Below are 19,525 nucleotides of genomic sequence, written 5' to 3' on the forward strand. Positions count from 1 at the left end.
AATCCGCACGGAGGGGGAGGGGAGACACCAGGCAGGTTAGTAGGATATGGTTCGCTGGTTACTTGCACATGGACAAAGGAACTGAACAAACGCTGAGGTTAAGCGCTTAACCTCAGCGTTTGTCCAGTTGTTTTGTCCGTGTACAACTAAGCAGCCCAGCATTTGGCTTGGCAGAGGGGGCAGGTTGGCGGGATTGATTCATAATGAGATAATAGGGAGGGAGTGAAGAGGGTCCTCGTTTACAATCCTCCCCAGAGATGCTATTCCCTGGTGGTAAGGGAGGAGTGTGGTGGTTGGTTTTGTTGCTGTTCGGCGCGGAAGTGCGCGGTGAGCTCAGCGAAGGTATGCATGCGCTCCTTCGAAAAATCCACCCCCCCCCCCTCCACGAGTTCCGCCTGTGCCTGGTTTCTTGACCCTCGGACTAAGAAGTCGGCGGCCTTGTTGCCGGGATTTCCCGAGTGCTTGCGCACTCGGGAAATTCCAGATGAGCTCAACGCGTCTTGGGTTGTGGGCGGTTGTCGTGGCTAGCAGACATTTGGCAGAGAGGTGTAACCTGCCTCTAGCGTAATTTAAAATTGCGGTTTTGGAGTCGCTGACGATGTAGTAGGCACTAGTATCTTCAGCCTCTTCTGCTGTAGTTCCTGGGGGCAGTTCGAACCTTAGCGGTTCTGTATTTGGTCGGTATACTACAACTGTAACGCTCCGGTAGTTACAGCTGCACCTACCCAGACCGCATCCGGGGCGTCGCCGTAGCACTAGTGCAGGGCTTTCACCCGTGCAGTCCTGCGGCCTTTATCCCGCAAAGGGTGCATGATTAAAGGTAGCGGTTTGATGTAGAGAGATTCCCTGATGTGGGATGGAAGCGTGGTTAGTTTCGGATCGTTGGCAGGGATCCTGACGTTAAGATTGTGCAATATTTGTCTACCTGTGGGTGTTGTAGCAAGGTGTATGTATTATGCTTGAAGGTGTGATTCACTTAATTCGTGTATTGTATTGTGCAGCCTCAGAGCAAGCAGTTTCTCATTTCTTGCGTTCCCTGGTAGATTAGGAGCAGGCCTTGCCGGCAGGGCGCAACGGAGGATGGCAGTAAGAACTAATATGTTATTCACAAAATCTGTAGCATACAAGGATATGTTTTAAGTCCATTGAGTTGTTAAGCTGTGAAGGTCTGCCTTCGTAAATACTTTGTCACCAGGCAGGGCAATGACTTAAGCACATTGCTCAGGCTATAGGTAATGGCACGTATTCTACTTAATTTAAAATTGTCCCCAATGAAGACGCCGATTCCTGGTTAAATGCGACAATGGTTACAAGGATCACTCCCCATAAACACTAATACTATCACAAAAACACACTGTGACCTTTTCTGATATATACCATTGCATGTGGTGATCAAAGGTTCAACTTCCTACTGATGTTTGGCAGAAGTGGGGAAGAGGAATACCGGGCTTGATGCCATCACAAACATGATCAGCCCGGCTATACTCTATGCTGGGTGGAGGCCTCTCCTATCTTCCCGGTACTGCACTGGACGCATACACTGGATACCTGTATACTTCTGAGCCTCTTGAATTTACCTAAGTTTGCGGCGCAAGCTGCTACGCTTTCATTTCTTTCAAATCTATTTCGTTACTATTAGCGACCATTTCTTACCCTCCCTTCACGCATACATGAGATCTACCTGCCAATTTCGCATTGATTTCCGCTAGAATGTCCTTAACTTGAGTTATTTCTCTCACTCATTCTTCACGATTTCTTGCTCTCGACATTACACCTACCATCTTCTGTTACATAGCTCCCTGAGTTTTCCTCAACTTGAAAGAACCCTTTTATTTAGGCTCCACGTTTCAGCCCTATAGGTAAATACTGGTACGATGCAGCTGATGTAAGGTTTTTTATTGGTCGATACTGTAAATAGTATCGAATCAGTAGTATAGAATCAGGACAACCTTAGTCTGCAATCAAGCAAATGATCAAGCAGGGTTTCGGAAACGGTACTCTACTATCGATCATATCCATACCATCAATCAGGTGATAGAAAAATGCTTGGAATATAAACAGCCCTTATACATAGGATTCATTGATTACCAAAAAGCATTTGACTCAGTTGAAACCTCGGCGGTGATGCAGGCATTACGAAATCAGGGGGTAGACGAGCCGTACGTAAAAGCGTTGGAAGATATATATAGTGGCTGCACAGCAACCATAGTTCTGCATAAAGAAAGTAACAAAAATCCCATAAAGAAAGGTGTTAGGCAAGGAGACACAATCTCCCCAGTACTATTCACAGCTTGCTTAGAGGAAGTATTCAGAGACTTGGAATGGGAGCAGTTAGGGAGAAGGGTAGATGGAGAATACCTCAGTAACTTGCGATTTGCTGATGACATTGCCTTGCTAAGCAACTCGGGGGATGAACTGCAAATAATGATTGATGACCTACACAGGAAATGTAGAAAGGTAGGCTTGAAAATCAATATGCAGAAGGCTAAGGTAATGTTCAACAGCCTTGGGAAGGAACAGCAGTTTACATTAGGTAGCGAAGTACTGAAAGTAGTAGGCGAGTATGTCTACGTAGGACAGGTAGTAACCGCGGATCCGGACCATGAAAAGGAAATAACAAGAAGAATAAGATTGGGATGGAGCGCAGTTGCCAAGCACTCGCAGATTATGACTAGCAGCTTACCGGTATCGCTCAAGAGGAAAGTATACAACAGTTACATCTTACCTGTACTTACCAATGGGGCTGAAACGTGGAGGCTAACCAAGAGAGTTCTACTTAAGTTGAGGACAACCCAGAGGGCTATGGAATGAAAAATGGTAGGGGTAACATTAAGAGATAGGAAGCGCGTAGACTGAGTCAGAGAAATAACTCAAGTTAGCGATATTCTAGTGGAAATTAAGAAGAAGAAATGGACATGGGCAGGACATGTAGTGCGAAGAGAGGATAACCGATGGTCGCTTAGGGTAAAAAACTGGATTCCAAGGGAAGGAAAGCGTAGCAGGGGGCGGCAGAAAGTTAGGTGGGCGGATAAGATTAAGAAGTTCGCAGGGCTAAAGTGGATGCAGCTAGCACAGAACCGGGTTAAGTGGAGAAATATGGGAGAGGCCTTCGCCCTGCAGTGGGTATAGTCAGGCTGCTGCTGCTGCTGCTGCTGCTGCTGCTGCTGCTGCTGCTGCTGCTGCTGCTGCTGCTGCTGCTGCTGCTGCTGCTGCTGCTGATGATGATGATGATGATGATGATGACTGTTAATAGTCTTGACCTGCCAATGCTTGCGAAATGCGCTCTTGTCAAACCTATTGCCCTAGTTACTTCCATTGCGCGGTTTAGATCTCTTTTACAATTTGTCCTAAGTAGTTATGTTTGCTTACGACATCCATTGCTTTGCTGCCTATTGTAAACTGCTGTTCCTTTCCGAGACTACTTAAGATTTATTTGCTGTTTTGCTAATTATTTGTCGGTCCTCATTTCTGCTTTTTCTATCTAGGCCATCAAACATTCTTTCAATACGTGCAGTGAGTTAATTAGAAAGAAAATATCAGCGAATCGCTGATTATTTAGGTGTTCTCAATCAGCGCTTATTCCTACTTGCTCTCATTCGAAGCGTGTGTACGCTAGGCGCGCATAGAGCTGGTGAGGTTCTGCCTCCTTGCCTGGCACCTTTCTTGACAGGAAATTTATTACTTTCCTTAGCAGATCTGTTATTGCTGTACAGCTAATCCAGAAATTTTAGAGTACTTTCATATGTGCAACGTTTACAACTTCACATCGCAATGCATGCATGACTGCTCAGCTTTCTACTTAGTCAAATGCCTTCAAGCGATCAGTGAATGCAATACCAGAGGCTCGACCACGCCTACCACTTTTCATTCATCTGGCCGATAAAGTGGATATCATCGATAGTAGTGTAGGCTTTCCGAAAACCTACTTGATCGAAGTCTAGGGTTGTGCTCATTGTATTACCGATTATCTTAGGGAATACATTGTACGTAACATATAGCACACTGATTAGTGTAATGTTTCAAGCCCAATAGATCGCAAAAATGTTAGCGTTCTCCCAAGCTTACGCCAGAGTTGATTTCATCAGGCTTTGCTTGTTCATTGTGGTCAGTCGTTCTAGAACGATATCCCCACCATCCTTCATCAACTTGTAGCTATCTGATATTCCCCAGCTACTTTTCGTCTTTCCATAGCTTATAAAGCTTTCTTACAATCATCCTTTGTCACTGCGTGAGTGATTTCTCTTTCTGTTGCCAATCCCATTATTGTCTTGAATACTTGTACTTTGTAGGTCTACATACAAGTCCCGACTACCTTGACCACTCGGTTCATGTTAGTGACATTGCCCGCCTTGTCCCTTAGCATGTAAAACTTATTTTTACCTGCGTATAATTTTGTTTTCAGCGCTGTAAGATAAAATCGTTCTTTAAGCATGTTCGAATTTCTCCATTGTGTACCAACTTCTGTCAAACACCTTACGGTTATTGACTAGCTTTGACTGTCCTGCCAGTTCTATCCGACCTGTTAGGTTGCAGCTACAACCTTGTAGCTACAAGGTTGTAGCTACAACTTAACAGGTTGGATAGAACTGGCAGGACGGTCAAAGCTAGTCAATAACGGCAAGGTGTTTGACAGAAGTTGGTATATAATGGAAACAATCGAGAGAAAATACAATGGAGAAAATAGGTACAGAGAATTTCGGCAAATTACCTAAGCGGAGGGAACATTCGATTAAGTAACACTAAAGTTCGAGAGCCTAGGCTCTCAAACTTTAGTGTTATTTATCCAAGTGTTCCCTCCGCTTAGGTAATTTGCCGACATCCTCTCTCCCTATACTACCATTTACATTTGCCGCGCTCTCGATAGTGTTATATCTGAAATTACCTTCACTACTTCTACCTAAGTTTAACATCCCCAGAAGAAGCTGAATGTCTGTTTCGTAGCACAATCCCAAATTCTACCTTCTCTTCCACCATTAATTCGTTAATGCACTTCTTCCTTAGTATTCTGGTACTCTTTCATTCCCTATTCAAATGTAGACTAATCGGGGAATTCGCCATCCTGTGGCCACTGCATCAAACCTTTCCGATTATCTTTCATCCTGAACAATCCCACAATTAGAAAGCAGTATGAAGTTAATTTCGTTTTTAGTCTCCTCATTATGTTCTATGTCCGTTCTAGGTCCTTACTTTCTCTTTTTGACTACCTTAGACTTGACGTTGGCCGTCAATACGGTATAAGGCGTTTTTACTATCCCTATTGCCGATTCTACATTTTCATAGAATTATTCCATGGCCTGGTCATTATTACTACAAGTAGGCTCTTAATCATGTTCAACCTTCAGTCAGTACCGCTTTTTAGCCATATTACAATGTCTGCCACGTTTTTATTGTTGGTGCAGAACTCAGTAATGTTGCCTGTTATATGCTTATTCAAAAGAAACCCTATGTTTAGTTCTCGTATATACGCTAAGCCTTGGTAACACAGTAGAGACCCGCCATAGATGCCTGATTTGATGTCTGAACTTAACAAAGCCCTATTATATTTTAGTTAATGCGCGCTAGTTCTTCGAGCAGCACTGGTTAACTAGCCTCACTAGCTAGGGTGTTTAGAGTTCAATTGTGGTAGGTTCAGTAAATTCAGAAACTATTAGCACCCTCCGCAGCATCGCAGTTCGGACCGCAGCTGCGTCCAGATGCTCGGCAGTCGCCGAAGGAATATTAGAGTAATCTCAATGTCATGCTATGTCATGCTAATAAAAACAATGAGCACATTTGTAGTGATTTGGGGCCGGCAGGTTGCACGAGACGCTATCATATGCGTTTGTTTATGGTTCATGTCCCCCTGAGGCTGCCGTGAGCAGCAACCCGCTATAATACGCTATATTTCACGCTGATTGAAATCAATGAGAGGCGGACTTGAAGTACAAACTGGGAGCCTAAAACTATCGGCATAGAAGTCTCAACATCACCGAGTGTGATATCGAAGCAACGCCGTAGAAATATTTCAAAGGTGTCCTTGTGTCATCCGAATTAAATAGTTGTGGCTTGATATAACATCCAACCTCCTTCTCAACCATTTCACAACTGTTGCTTCAAGCGACACACTGAGGGGTTCCTGTTACGTTCTACTACGCCCTGTTTGCAGACATGGATGGGCGGTGCCTAATTTGCGTTGTCGCGCGAAAGACAGTGCTTGAAGGCAGCAGTTTTGTGGACGTACCTTAATGTCGCACAGGATATTTGCAATGCTATGCAGGCATAATGGCTATGTGGGGGGTTTTACTTTCCATGCGTTTTATTTTGTTTCTCTTTTTAGTATTCCCAATGTGTACGCACAAGTACACGCACGAGGGCATTCAGTGTTTTTCTATAAGAAAACTTATTTTGACCACGAGTGAGAAATTCTCATATTTTCAACATATTCCTTATATTATCTCAAATTCTTAATACCAATCGCTTGGTTTTTCACACCTAGATGTCTGTACGTATCAAGAAAGGCGATTTAGGGGAACTGAAATAGAGAGAAATGTTTGTGAAAAATGGATCTGCAAACCTGATACAAAACAAGTGGAAGTTTGGAGGTAAGCCTGCTAAGTTTATTCATAGTATGATCTTATTAAAATGAACATCCTTTTGCACAGTATTGTTCGCAATATTCAAGAGCCGCCTAGCAACACAACGCCATTTTCACGTGCACAACATTTTGATTTAGTGGGATATGAAAACGTTGCGTTGCAGTATTCGGTAGTGATTCATAATATTAATTAGCTGCAAAAGAATGACAGACAATAGAAATGCACAGGGAAAGATTTTCCTATTACAGTAAATAATTTTCTCAAGCATTTGTAGCACCCTGCAAAATGACTTGATCTCAATATCCTATACTACTCAGCACATCTATGACGAATCGTGCATGTGCACGAGGCCACGGACGCCGGTCAATGAGTCATGGGCACTGCTGACCGCGCCATGCCGGCGGCGAGTGAATGAACTCTAGGCAAGCCCATATTTCACATCACCGGGACGAAAATCGTACCATATATGGACCGCGACCGACTAATTCCTTGGGACGGGACCAGTGAGAGGGCGAAAAGGTAAAAGGCGCGGAGCAGCTAACAAAGTAGTCGGCGGCCGCGGAAACCGGTCAACTCGTGAAAAGGAGACACAACAATGGAGCGAAAGGGCTTAAAAAGAGTCCTGTATTACAGACGGCGAAATGCGCTGCCGTCTAGTGTAGTGCAGCTCTCGCTGCGATATCTAGCGATATCGTGCCGTAAGGAGCTAGCTGTAGGCGTACATTACGAAAGGCGAAGATACGTAACAGTCACGATGGTGGTCAGACACATATATTAGCAGAATGTCGGTTAGTATAATATTAAGGTGCTCCTGTAAGAGCGGTTGTTTGTGTTTGGTAGGCCGTTGTGAACTGGTTACGGGTAGTCCCTCAGCATATAGTGTCATGTAGCACCAGAGAAAGGAAGCAGTGGCTGGGATTTGTGAGCAATTGACAGGGGAGTTCGATGAATCAAGATGGCGTCATGCAGATAAAATCAGCAACATCGGAGGCGCAGATGGTGCAGATGCCTCTTGTTATAGCATACCGGGTGGTATAATCAGACACTATAGCAATCCATTGGTTCTGAAAGGGGGGTTTTACTCTGTTTTAAAAGGGATAATAGCCCTCTAGAAGTTGCACGGCGAACCACACAAGAACGCAGCCAGTCTAGGCCTCCACAAGCGAGCTCGAGCAGCGCAGCGGTACTTCGTCGTTCTTATATTCGTCTTCGCGATATTCTCGCCTAGTTCATCCTCGTCTTCGTAATATCCTCGCATTGTTCACTACAATTTCCCCCGAAGCGAAGAGAAGCCATGCTGGCGACCTATGGTGAGGGCAAGAGGAGCGGATCGTAGTACGTTTTGAGGCGGCTCACGTGCACAATTTCGCGGCAGCGATGACGCATGTCCGAAGAGGGAGTGAGTGGCTTCACGATGTAATTCACAGGGGAGGTTGGCGGACAGTGCCGTGGTACTCGGTTCAAAATTTTGATGACAATCCCGGTGGGGTGCCAGGAACCGAGAGCCAAACAAGGAATCCTGCAGGAAAAATATGTGGCGTCTGATCTTTGTCGTGGTGATGCTTTTGGCGGCCCTGAGATTCCGATGTAAAACTCCGAGCTAACTGGCGACAGTCATCCGCATATTTGGTAACGTCTGAAAGGAGAGTCCACTCGGAGGAGTCGGGACGATATGGTAAAATAGTGTCCATCGTGGACGACGCCTCACTCCCGTAGAGGAGGAAGAAAGGGCTAAATTCAGTGGTTGACTGTGTGGTGGTGTTGTAAGCGCACGTCACGAATGGAAGAACAGCGTCCCTGTTAGCCTGATCGGCGGTAACGTAAATCGTCAGCATATTTCCGAGAGTACAATTGAAGCGCTCAGTCAGCCGTTAGTTTGAGGGTATTAGGCTGTGGTGGTCCGCTGTATGATGCGACATTCGGCCAGGAGAGCTTCAACGACGTTGGAAAGGAAGACGCGTCCTCGGTCACTCAGCAGCTCTCGCGGCGCGCCGTGGCGAAGAACAAAATGATGTAACAAGAACAGGGCAACTTCACGGGCAGTAGCGGAGGGTAAAGCGGCGGTCTCTGCATACCGGGTGAGGTGGTTGACGCCGACGATAATCCACCGGTTCCCAGAAACCGTGCTGGAAAGTGGCCCGTAAAGGTCAACGCCAATGCGGTCAAAAGGGCGGGCCGGGTACGGAAGTGGTTGTAAGGGGCCAGAAGCACGAGATGTGGATGACTTCCGACGCTGACAGGCGATGCAGGAGCGGACGTATTTGCGAATTTAACCGCACATGCCGCGCCAATAGTCCCGTTGGGAAATTCTCTGAAACGTCTTGACTACACCAGGATGGGCACACTGAGAGACGGCATAGAAAGAGGTGCAAATTTCATGTCGTAAATGGCGGGGAATGTGTTGAAGCCACCGTCTACCATCAGGCATATAATTGCGGCGGTAGAGAAGATCGTCTCGTAGGGCAAAGTGTGGTGCTTGACGGCGTAAAATCCGAGAAGGCGCAGCAGCGTTAGAAGTGGATACAATGTCGATATTAGATACAAGCCAAAGGTCTTTGCGCTGCTCCGCAGGCATGTCAGCGATGTTTAGAGAGGAGAGGACGGGATCAGCCGCCGTGGAGCAAGCAGGTTCGTTGGAGAGGGGAGAACGAGACAGAGCGTCGGCGTCCACGACGGCAGGAGCGATATATAACGTGGATGTCAAATTCCTGAAGAGGAGAGCCCATCGTGCGAGGCGGCCGGACGGGCCCTTAAGAGAGGACAGCCAGCATAACGCGTGGTGGTCCGTGACGACGTCAAACTGGCGACCATAAATGTAGGGTTCGAATTTCGTTAGCGCCCACACAATTGTCAAACACTCCTTTTCCGTAACTGAGTAATTGCATTCAGCTTTGAGAGGACACGACTCGCGTACACGACGACGTATTCGTGAAAGCCGTTTTCGGTTGTGCCAAGACAGCTCCGAGGCCAACGCCACTCGCATCAGTATGGACCTCGGTGGTTGCTGTCGGGTCGTAGTGGCGAAGGATTGGTGGCGAAGTCATAAGACGGCGCAATGCGGTGAACGCTTCGTCGCACTCGACCGACCACGCAGTTAAGTCACTGTTTCCTGCGAGTAGTTTTGTCAGGGGTGCAATTATAGAAGCAAAATTTCGTATGAAGCGCCGAAAATAGGAGCATAGACCTATGAAGCTTCGCCTTGCTTGAGCGAGACCGGCTTTGGGAACTCCGCCACTGCGCGAAGCTTGGCCGGATCAGGGCGAACACCTTCTTTAGAGATGATGTGCCCCTAGGTGCGTAGCGAAGTCGTTGGAAAAGACAACAATGTCGTCTAAGTAGCAGAGGCAGATGTGCCACTTGAACTTCCACAAGATGTTATCCATCATCCTCTCGAATGTGGCGGGCGCATTGCACAGACCGAAGGGCATCACATTAAATTCATGGAGGCCATCCGGCGTCAGAAATGCGGTCTTCTCTCTATCACAGGCGGCCATTGGCACTTGCCAGTAACCGAAATGTAAATCAAGAGACGTAAAGTACTCGGCACCTTGGAGGCAATCAAGAGCGTCGTCTATACGAGGAGGGGGGTAATTATCCTTTTGGGTAATTTTAGTGAGGCGCTTGTAATCGTTACAAAAGCGAATTGAACCATCTTTTTTCTTAGCACTAGCACCACTGGTGAAGACCAGGGGCTTTGAGATGAACGAATTACACCACGTTGTAGCATGTCCTCAACTTGCTCATTGATCACGCGACCCACCTTAAGTCGAGGTGGGAAAACGTCCAAGAAGATCAAAGACCAACCCGAGAAAAGGGCCTGTCGGCACTGTCATTGGTTGCTGGGCACACTAGGTTGAGTCGTGGGTGTCATACGGCGCTCACAGCTCACAAGCCGTGACGTAGCGGCGGACAGAGTGGTAAAGACCACGCCAGCAAAATTGTTGTGGCACATTGTCGCAAGTGCATGACACTACCAGGTGTCTAGCTGTAGGCGCGTCAAGACGCTGGGCTAGAGCAGTGGAGCGTAGATGAGCTGGAACGACCAAAAAGAGGTCCGCGCCATCTGGGCGTATTTTGTGCCGGTATAATGTCTCGTTATGACGCACAAACATACTGCGGAAGAAGCATTGTTATTGCGCAGCTGGTGAAAATGGATCGCAGTACAGAATAACCGCTCTATTCGGAGCCGATGTTGATACGTCCGAAATTGATAAAACGTAATTGTCGGCAGTATGATGGGACAAATTCGAAAGATCTACGGCATGGCGGGACAAGCACTCAGCGTCTTGTTGTAATTGGACTGACTGGTAAAGCACCATAAATGTGTACTCTTGTATGAGCAAGGCCTAGGGACCTAAGCGGCCAGTGGGGTCTTTAAATGAGGACAGCCAACAAAAAGCATGATGGTCTTTCATTCCACAGAATGACCTCCCAAAGAAATAAGAGTGGAATTTATTCAACGCCCAAACACGTGCAAGGCATTCCCGCTCGTGATTTAATAATTTCTCTCAGAGGAAGGTAGCAGGTCGGGCGGTAGTAGCCATGCTGGTAGTGGGCAAGGATAACGTCAATAGCATCACCGCTAGGGCCAGTGCGCCGTTCTGTAGGTGCACAAGGTCAAGTACGTCAGAACAGGTTGAGCGGTGAGGGCTGAATAAGCGTTGCGAAGGCATAAGCTGGGTAATGGCCACATGTGAAATTATTTTTTTTTCAGAAGAGATGTGCAGGGTTAATTAGAAGTCTTGAATGAAGCGGTAGAAGTAGTAACAAAGCCGAAGAAAACTTCGCACGTCTCGTGAGCTACGCGGGGTAGAGAAGTATCGAACTTTGTCAGGGTAAGGCTGTACACCAGTCGAATCAACGAAACTACCCCGGACCTTGATTTGGAGCCGAGCGAAGCTGCACATTTTGGCGTTCACTTGTGACAGGCGTGGCGAAAAACGGTCAGGATAGTAGAAAGTCGTTCAAGGTGGTTTGCGAATGAGGGGATGAAAATAACGGTGTCATCTATGTAGCATAAGCATGCTGTCAATGTGAAGCACGGAGGAGCGATTCCATCATGCGCTCGAACGTCACAGGAGCGTTAAAGAAGCCAAATGGCATTAGCTTGAATTGATAAAGTCCGTCGGGGATGACAAATGCGGTTTTCTCGTGATCGTGCTCGTCGACATATATTTGCCAGCAGCCGGGACGCATGTCTGTGGACGAAACATAGGTGTCACCGTGCAAGCATTCAACCTCGTCATATTTGTCGGGAGAGTATAAATGTCTTTATTTTGTATCTTATTAAGGCACCGATAGTCGACACAAAATGTCCAGTTTTTGTCTTATTTTGGACTAAAACAGCAGGAGGCATCAATAGACGGCAGTAAAGCTCAATAATGCTGTTCACCCACATTTGTCAACCTCCTTCTGTATGATGCCGCTCAGCAAGGAAAATGCGATGAGGCCGCCTTTGAATGGTGCTGGCGTCCCCGGATTGATGGGATGCGTCACAACTTATGTTTGGGCAAATAGGCAGATCAAAAGTCAAATATATCTCTGTACGAGAGCAAAAGGTCTGTGAGAGCTGTTTCTTGGTTGTCTGACAATTAAGCTGGTATCATGCCAGAAAAGAGGTTCGAGAAGGATCAAGCTTATATATGCCTCCCCATCAGATGCACAGGCGTAAGGGCAGCAACTTCGCAGTCAGCAAAAGGAAACAGGACGGCGAGTGCTATGCCATGGGCTGAAACTTGAGTTGAGCGGCTGACGTTAAGGACGGGACGATAAGTGCGGTAAGCGGTGACATTAAGGAAGGTATGGGGGATTATAACTTTATGATGGAGAAGGACATCGGTCACTGAAAGAGAGAAGTATGTGCCGTCAGGAAGTGCAGGGAAGGGGGCCAGCGGGACATATGTGGCAGATTGCGGGTGCTCAACGAACAAATTCGGTGGATCGGAGGTGGAGCTTGTATCGTTATTTTCGGTGAGAAAGGCCGATCTAAACGAGGATGGCCAGTAGCGAATTCAATCAAGGCAGCGTGGGCCGTTCAAATGTCTGTACATACGGTCACATCGGGAGGGCACTGATCGAAGGTAGTGAATAGCACAGGGGTAGCGCGACCACAAATGGTCACGCGCGCCGTTTGCAGTCCCACGATGGCAGCGGCACTTCCACCGGCGACGCGAACGGCTGGTGAAGCTGCGGGTGTGGTAGCTCTCCTGAGCCGACGGCGAAACGAAGAGCTTAAGACTTAAATCTGAGCACCAGTGTCAATAAGTGGCACTAACAGGGAGACCATCCGCACAGAAATTGAAAATGTTGCGGAAATGAGCGAAGGTCACAAGAGGATTTTCAGGTCGGGTCGTCAATGCTGCGTTACATACGGGCGCTGGATTGGTCACTTGTCCGAAATATAGCCAGATAACGGGGAGGCAATAAATGGCGAGGTTGGGGCGAGCGGTGGCGGTGGGTCTGGGTAGAGGACTGGGGCCCAATGTGAGCGGGGTCACAGAGTTGGTAATAAGAGCGGGTGTCATGGAAGAGCTCGGATGAGGGCTGCAATCGTAGCTGCGATCATGATAGTAACGAGCTCGAGGTGGCGGTCCTCGCGGGAGCAGCAAATCCTCACGGGAGCAGATGACAGATAGGGCTGTCCTATGAGGGGCGTCATTCTGCCGGGTGGCGGTAGGGGTAATGGGTCGGGGTATGGAAGGCGACTTTAGGAGCAGCAGCAGCGAGTGGACCGTAAGTTTGGAGCGAGTGACCTGGGGAAGGTTGGCCAGAGCTGAAGCCCACGTTAAAAGTGGGGCCCACATTTGCGAACTCCTGGCGAACGACCGCTTGCAGTTGGACTATAGTAGCATGTGTCGGCTGAGGAGTCAACGCAATGATCGTCATAGCTTCGAGCTCACAGCGAACAATCTTGGTCAAGTTAGACGGATGAGATGGCTGCGATAGTGTTTCGATATCTTCGCACGAAGATGTAGCAGCTGTGATTAGCAAGGGGTTGAAGTGGGGAGCATTATGACGGTGTTTCGCTTGTTCAAACTGCCAGTAAACTTGGAGGACTTAGTCGACTACTTGCAAAGCAGGAGATTGAAAGCATCGTCTGCGATTCCCTGTAATATGTGGCCAACCTAATTGACCTAGGACATGGCTATGGCCACCTTTCGCAACAGAGCTATAGTGGCTTGAATATACGCCAAATATTAATCGGTTGACTACTCGGCTCGGAATACAAGGTCTTTTTTAGCACAGAGCTTGTATTCGATCGGCTTGCCAAATAAATCACGGCGCTTCGCCTTGCATATATCCAAGTATGTGAGACCGTCTTTATGCACCTAAAAACAGACGCGCGCGGTACCCGCCAGATAGAAAATGACGTTCGCATGCATGAAAGTCGACTCCCAATGATTGTGCGTACTGACAATCTCGTACATAGCGAGAGACTCTTCCACGTAGACGTGTTTGGTGCTGCTAACGAGACTGAGTTATGGCGATGGTGGGAGCAGCTTATTGTGCAGCGGTAGGGTTTGCATAAACGGTATGTGCTAGTTCCAAGCTGATAGCCACTACCTAGATTGAGGGTTGGCTATTAAAGTGCTTCGAGCAATCCGCCAGCAAATGTTAAGTGAAAGTACACAGGGTAACCGAAACAGTTGATTGTCAGGGACACAGCACCACAACTTATCCAGCCTCTCTTCAACATTGTCTTTCTCACAACACTATACTGGCACGTTGTCGTCGTCTCCTAGTGCATAACACAATATATATATATATATATATATATATATATATATATATATATATAAAAACATCGTTCCGCGATCAGACTGAGACTGTTCAAACGAATCCACCGTTATGTTTTCAAATACTGATGATTAATTTCTGCATTTCATACTCAGCTACTATCCCTGATTGCGACATATATCGCCAACAGGTGATATGTACATAATGAAAATGGCATATTGTGAGGCGCCAACATCATCGTTATCATCAGCCGAAATATACAAAGGCATCTCCCATGTTGCTCCAACTAACCCAGTCCTGTGCTAGCTGCACCCACTTGACCCCTGCGAACTTGACCTCACGCATCCAAATAACATTCTGCCTTGCCCTGCTGCACTTTCCTTCCTTGAATTCAATTTGTTACCCTTTACTACCATCGATTATCCTCCCTTCGCACTACATGGCCTGCCCATGCCCATTTATTCTCCTTGATGTCCACTAGATTGTCATTAACTCATGTCAACTTACTGAACCACTCCACATGCTTCCTTTCTCTAACCGTTATCGCTACCATTTTTCATTCCGTAGCTCTATGCGTTGTTCTCAGTTAAATAGAACCACTTTTCGCTAGACTCGACCTCTTTTCTATATGTGGGTACAGGTGGGTCGCAACTCCTATACACCTTGCCCTTGGGCGATATTGGGAACCTGCTAGTCATAAGACTACAATATAGTCACAAAGAAGAAATTGTTAAAGAATCAAGAAAGGACAGGGGGTTGTATGCTTGGAGAGGCAGAAAGATGAGTTCGAAGGGAATGGAGATGATGTCTCTAACTTGGTATGCAAAATTTACCTTGACCTCCGATAGAGAGTGGTACTGTGCTTTAAAGTGGAAATGCAGTCTCGGAAGAGAGCATAGAATGTTGGCGGCAGTTAATTCTTTGTGAAAATTCGTAACTTAAAGGTTAAAGATTGATTTTCGTTGCTCAAGCTACTACCACTCGGCCTTAATCGCCGAAAGTTTGCGGACAGTAGAGACGTGCAGTAGAGTTCAACCATGGACTCAATTAAATGTGTGCTTGAAGCGAGAATATTGTTTAACCTCTATTACTCCCTGGAGGCCTCCTCGGCGATGGTCCTGGATACAATATGAGGCCACCGAAGTTTTGGAGGCGTTTTGGTGGTTGCCTGGAACATCTTTCGCCTTATCCTCGGTGCACTGTGGCACGGCTTGCCCCCCCGGCAAGATCATCTGCTAAATTTACCGAACCCTATTGAAGACAGTATCCGAACAGCGGCCGGCTTTTCAGAGCTATCACTATAATGTGTGTCTTTGGGGTGTTACTTCAGCATTTTCAATGGGTTCGTTCAATCATGTTTCTTTAATCCTTGCAACTTCAGGATCATGTCTGATAAGATCTTCTCCTTCATCAACTTTATTCCATATGCTTTCTGCATTGATATTGAGTGGAGAAAATTGTGTTGGAATGGAGCAAACTTCTGTTCGTTTACTTGGTGATTTCGTTGAGCGCACATAATCAGCAACCCTTCCAGAGCCCTGCTCGACTGTTCTGAGCGCCTATAGGTACTCTTTTCTCGCAGGTTTAATTCGTCACATCGAAATACCTTTCCATCTATCTTTAATTTGTCGAAGGACAGCATACCCTTACAGCCATGTGCTTTTTCCTGCTGGGCTTTCACCCATAACATCTAGAATGTCGACTGAAACCTCGGTGAAAACTCTTCTGAGATACTGTAATTTATATCTTTTAGTATGTTTCCATGCATTTTATGGATTCGCTCGATGCCTATATTTGACACGTTTAGTAGGTCTCTGAGAAATTCTTTAGATACAGTTTTCGAAATCGTGTTCGTTAATGGCTGCGACATTGCAACTAGCATGGAAAAACACCAAGGACAGCGACAAAAGGTACCGACGGGAGAGCACGTCGCTGTCCCGTCGGTTTGTCGCTGTCCCCGTCGCTGTCTTGTCGGCTGTTTGTCGCTGCACTTTGTGTTTTTCCAAGCTAGTTGCAATGTCGCAGTCATTAACGAATACACACCAACTAGCCCAACTGTCTTCCATGATCATACTCTAAATCGTGATGCTGCTCGCCTTTCCTTTTGCTTCACGCCATACACAATTATGTAGTTTCTTCTGCTTCTGATTTCGAAGCCGTAAACGTTTAGGAGCAGGGTTGCAACAGTTTCGTGAAATACATCAACCCTATAGGCGTTTTCTGTAACGACTGATATTAGTTCGTGGAGTATTCTTTCAGTTGAGGCTATCTTGTCAATCGTTTCGTCTAATTGGTGGTTTACAGAAGTTGAAGGTTTGTTATCGTCACTCAGTTCATCAATTATTTGTTTAGGCGTTTTTCAGTGTTAGGATCCGGATTAGATTCCTCATTGCCACAAGAAAACAAGAATACAAAACAATGATAAGTTTCAATTAGCACTCCAATCATGTGCCGCGGGCACACCAGAGGGAGAAAGCAGACACCATCACCACGCAAAACGTGAACGGGGCAATTATCCCTCACCTGGTTGGGAAATGAGAAAGGGTTTGTAAGAAGCGTTTTACTTGAGCTCCACCATGCCCTTTCAGTGAGCAGTAGTTAGGGTTCGCCTTTATACGGGTCGAAGTTGCTGATGTAGATAAGGATGGGCCACGGAAAGCACGATGATATAGGGACAAAATCAGCAGACCTGAGGATTCTTCTTAGCAGGTATTGTTCAGTAGAAAGCCGGTCCAAATAACGTGTCACTCGTTCCCATTGAGAGCAAAACCGAGGCATAATCGTCTGTTAACTGCTTTGCAATCAAGAAATGCACGGCCGGGATATTCCTTGCATATTCTTTGAGCTTCCAGCGTGTCCATCTTCCATGTTCTGATCCCTCGGCTTCGGTCTGAATATACACACTGCTGTGAAAAATCCTCTTCCGTATCTCTTCAATTATCCTGGCGCATTTCCAGCTGCCGTCATCTAATTACTGAGAACTTCTCAATATCATACGCTCTTGCTGCAGCTATAACGGCTATTTTTTATATCATACTGAGTTGGCCCACACTTAAGCTGGAACTATTCCGTAACCTTGCGTTCTCTGGCCAATATTTCACTACTTCTAGGATACAGTATTTAAATACTTTGTTCTTGAGTGATAGCGGTAAAATGTGACTAACGACATGCAAGCAACCAACTGCACTGCATGTCGTTCATATTCATGTAGCTTTATCAGTGTTGATACAAAAACACCTGTTCAACTACCGATCACCTTGTCCGTCTCGAGAACACTGTTCGGGAAGCGTTCATCCACTACCAACAATGTATCGGGGTCTCCGACGTGGATAGAGCCTACGATATCAAGTGGAGGTTTGGTATCTTCCGTGACCTAACGGACCTAGGTGGCTGCGGCAGGATGCTGAGCTGTTTGAGCGACTTCTGGTAAACCGCACATTCAGGGTCCGCCTAGGCGCAACTTTCTCAAAAACGTTCACTCAAGGAAATAATGTATTAAAGCAGTGTATCATGAGCACAACGCTCTTCGTAGTCAAAATGAGCCCCATAGCAAAAGTCATCTTTAACTCCATAATGTACTCAATATACGTACACTACCTGAAAAGACTGTGATCCTCATTCAACCGATTTGCTGTGAGCGACAGATACAAATAACAATAAATAAAGTGGCTACCTGGGCAAATAAAAACGGATTTATATTTTCTCATAAAAAAACAGTAGCGGTCCTGTTCTCTTTGAGACGAGGACTAATAGCCGATACCACTGTATATCTAAACAAAACCACTCAGACAAGAACACAAAATTTTAGGTGTCGCTTTTGACAAAAACCTGACATTTTTCCTTCATGTAAACAACTTAGAGAAAAACGTTTCGCAGGCCCTCAACGTCCTGAAACTATTTTTTAGAAATTGTTGGGCATCAGACAGGGGATCAAGGGCATCGCGAATCCATATCTATCATTCGGTCGTTCGCTCAAAGATAGGCTATGGGTGAGTAGTATACGGCTCAGCAAGACCATCCTATCTCAATCGACTGGTTCCTTTCCATATTCTCGGTCAACGGCTGTCGTGCGGGGATTACAGCACATCCGCAATAGATAGTCTTCCTGTAGAAATGATTGAGCCTGTCTTAGAAATTCGAAGAGCAGCATTAATATATACTTAGGACCTTAAAGTCCATTCACAGCCCAAACACCTTTTTTATTCTATATTCACGTAGTGTATATCGAGAACAATTTGCATTAACAAGCCCCGAACAATAAAACCTCTACTCTTTCGTTTTGAACAAATATGCCAGGACTTTATAACGAGTGCAATGTCCAATATCGCCACAAAACACGAACCAGTCCCCTATGGTACACAATCCCTGCAGTTTTGACCAGGCGCTAGGAAACTTTAAAAACATACACGCTCCACGTGATCACATATACACTGCGAGAATGACGGGAACAGAAAGAAAAATATAATTACACTGCATTTAACACAGACAGTTCAAAAACTGATAACTTTGGAAGTACAGGATGAATCAGACGTAGCAAGATTACCTCAATGTGCATCAGTTTTTACTGCAGAGTGTTATGCTGTGAAAAATAAGGAATAAGAAATTCACAAATGGCATCATCTACAGAGATTCTCTAGGCGTCTTTATTGCATTAAACTACAAAAATGTTGTTGAACCACCGATTGGCAACATAATAAAAATGGTACGGTAACGTCCCGAAATCATAAAGAAAATTCTGCTGGGTCCCTAGTCATGTTGGGATTAGCCGTAATGACACAGCAGACACATGCGCTGCGCAAGCCAAATGTATGAATATAAAGTAAGAGAGCATCCTTCACAGGGATTGCATAAATTTGATACGCAGCAATATAAGAGCTAGGTGTCAAGCTGCTGGGTCAAATGAAGCAAATAACAAGCTGCGTTCTGTAAAGCTCTTTTTTGGGGAATGGAAATCGTGTCTACACCAACAACGTTTTATCGAATTTATTTTAGGTTGTCAGCGCGTAGGCCACACTCTCATCACCCATAGTTTCTTGTTAACAAAAACGTCAAACCCATGTGTGAAATGTGCGGAGATTAGCTAACACTCAATAGCACTTTAACCTCATGCCCGCGACTTCAGGATCTTAGGAAAATTGTTTTATTGTATTTTATAATGAACAAATTCGAGTTCATCTTGCATTGCTTCTAGCGAACAAGCGTTCGTCGATATT

At 46.0% G+C, this 19,525-nt stretch overlaps 1 protein-coding gene across 1 annotated transcript in view; it reads left to right on the plus strand.

The window, feature by feature from the left end:
• LOC146194714 (uncharacterized) overlaps positions 1-19,525 on the plus strand; it is a 361,541-nt gene that overhangs the window by 336,842 nt on the left and 5,174 nt on the right. Inside the window, exon 16 of the mRNA XM_084597512.1 lies at positions 6,476-6,581. Coding sequence (XP_084453638.1) covers positions 6,476-6,581 — 106 coding nt within the window. The remainder of the gene's footprint in view (positions 1-6,475; positions 6,582-19,525) is intronic.

This window comes from Amblyomma maculatum, chromosome 3 (assembly GCF_055883805.1).
Source record: "Amblyomma maculatum isolate TAMU_Amacu chromosome 3, ASM5588380v1, whole genome shotgun sequence".
Classification (NCBI taxonomy): domain Eukaryota; kingdom Metazoa; phylum Arthropoda; class Arachnida; order Ixodida; family Ixodidae; genus Amblyomma; species Amblyomma maculatum.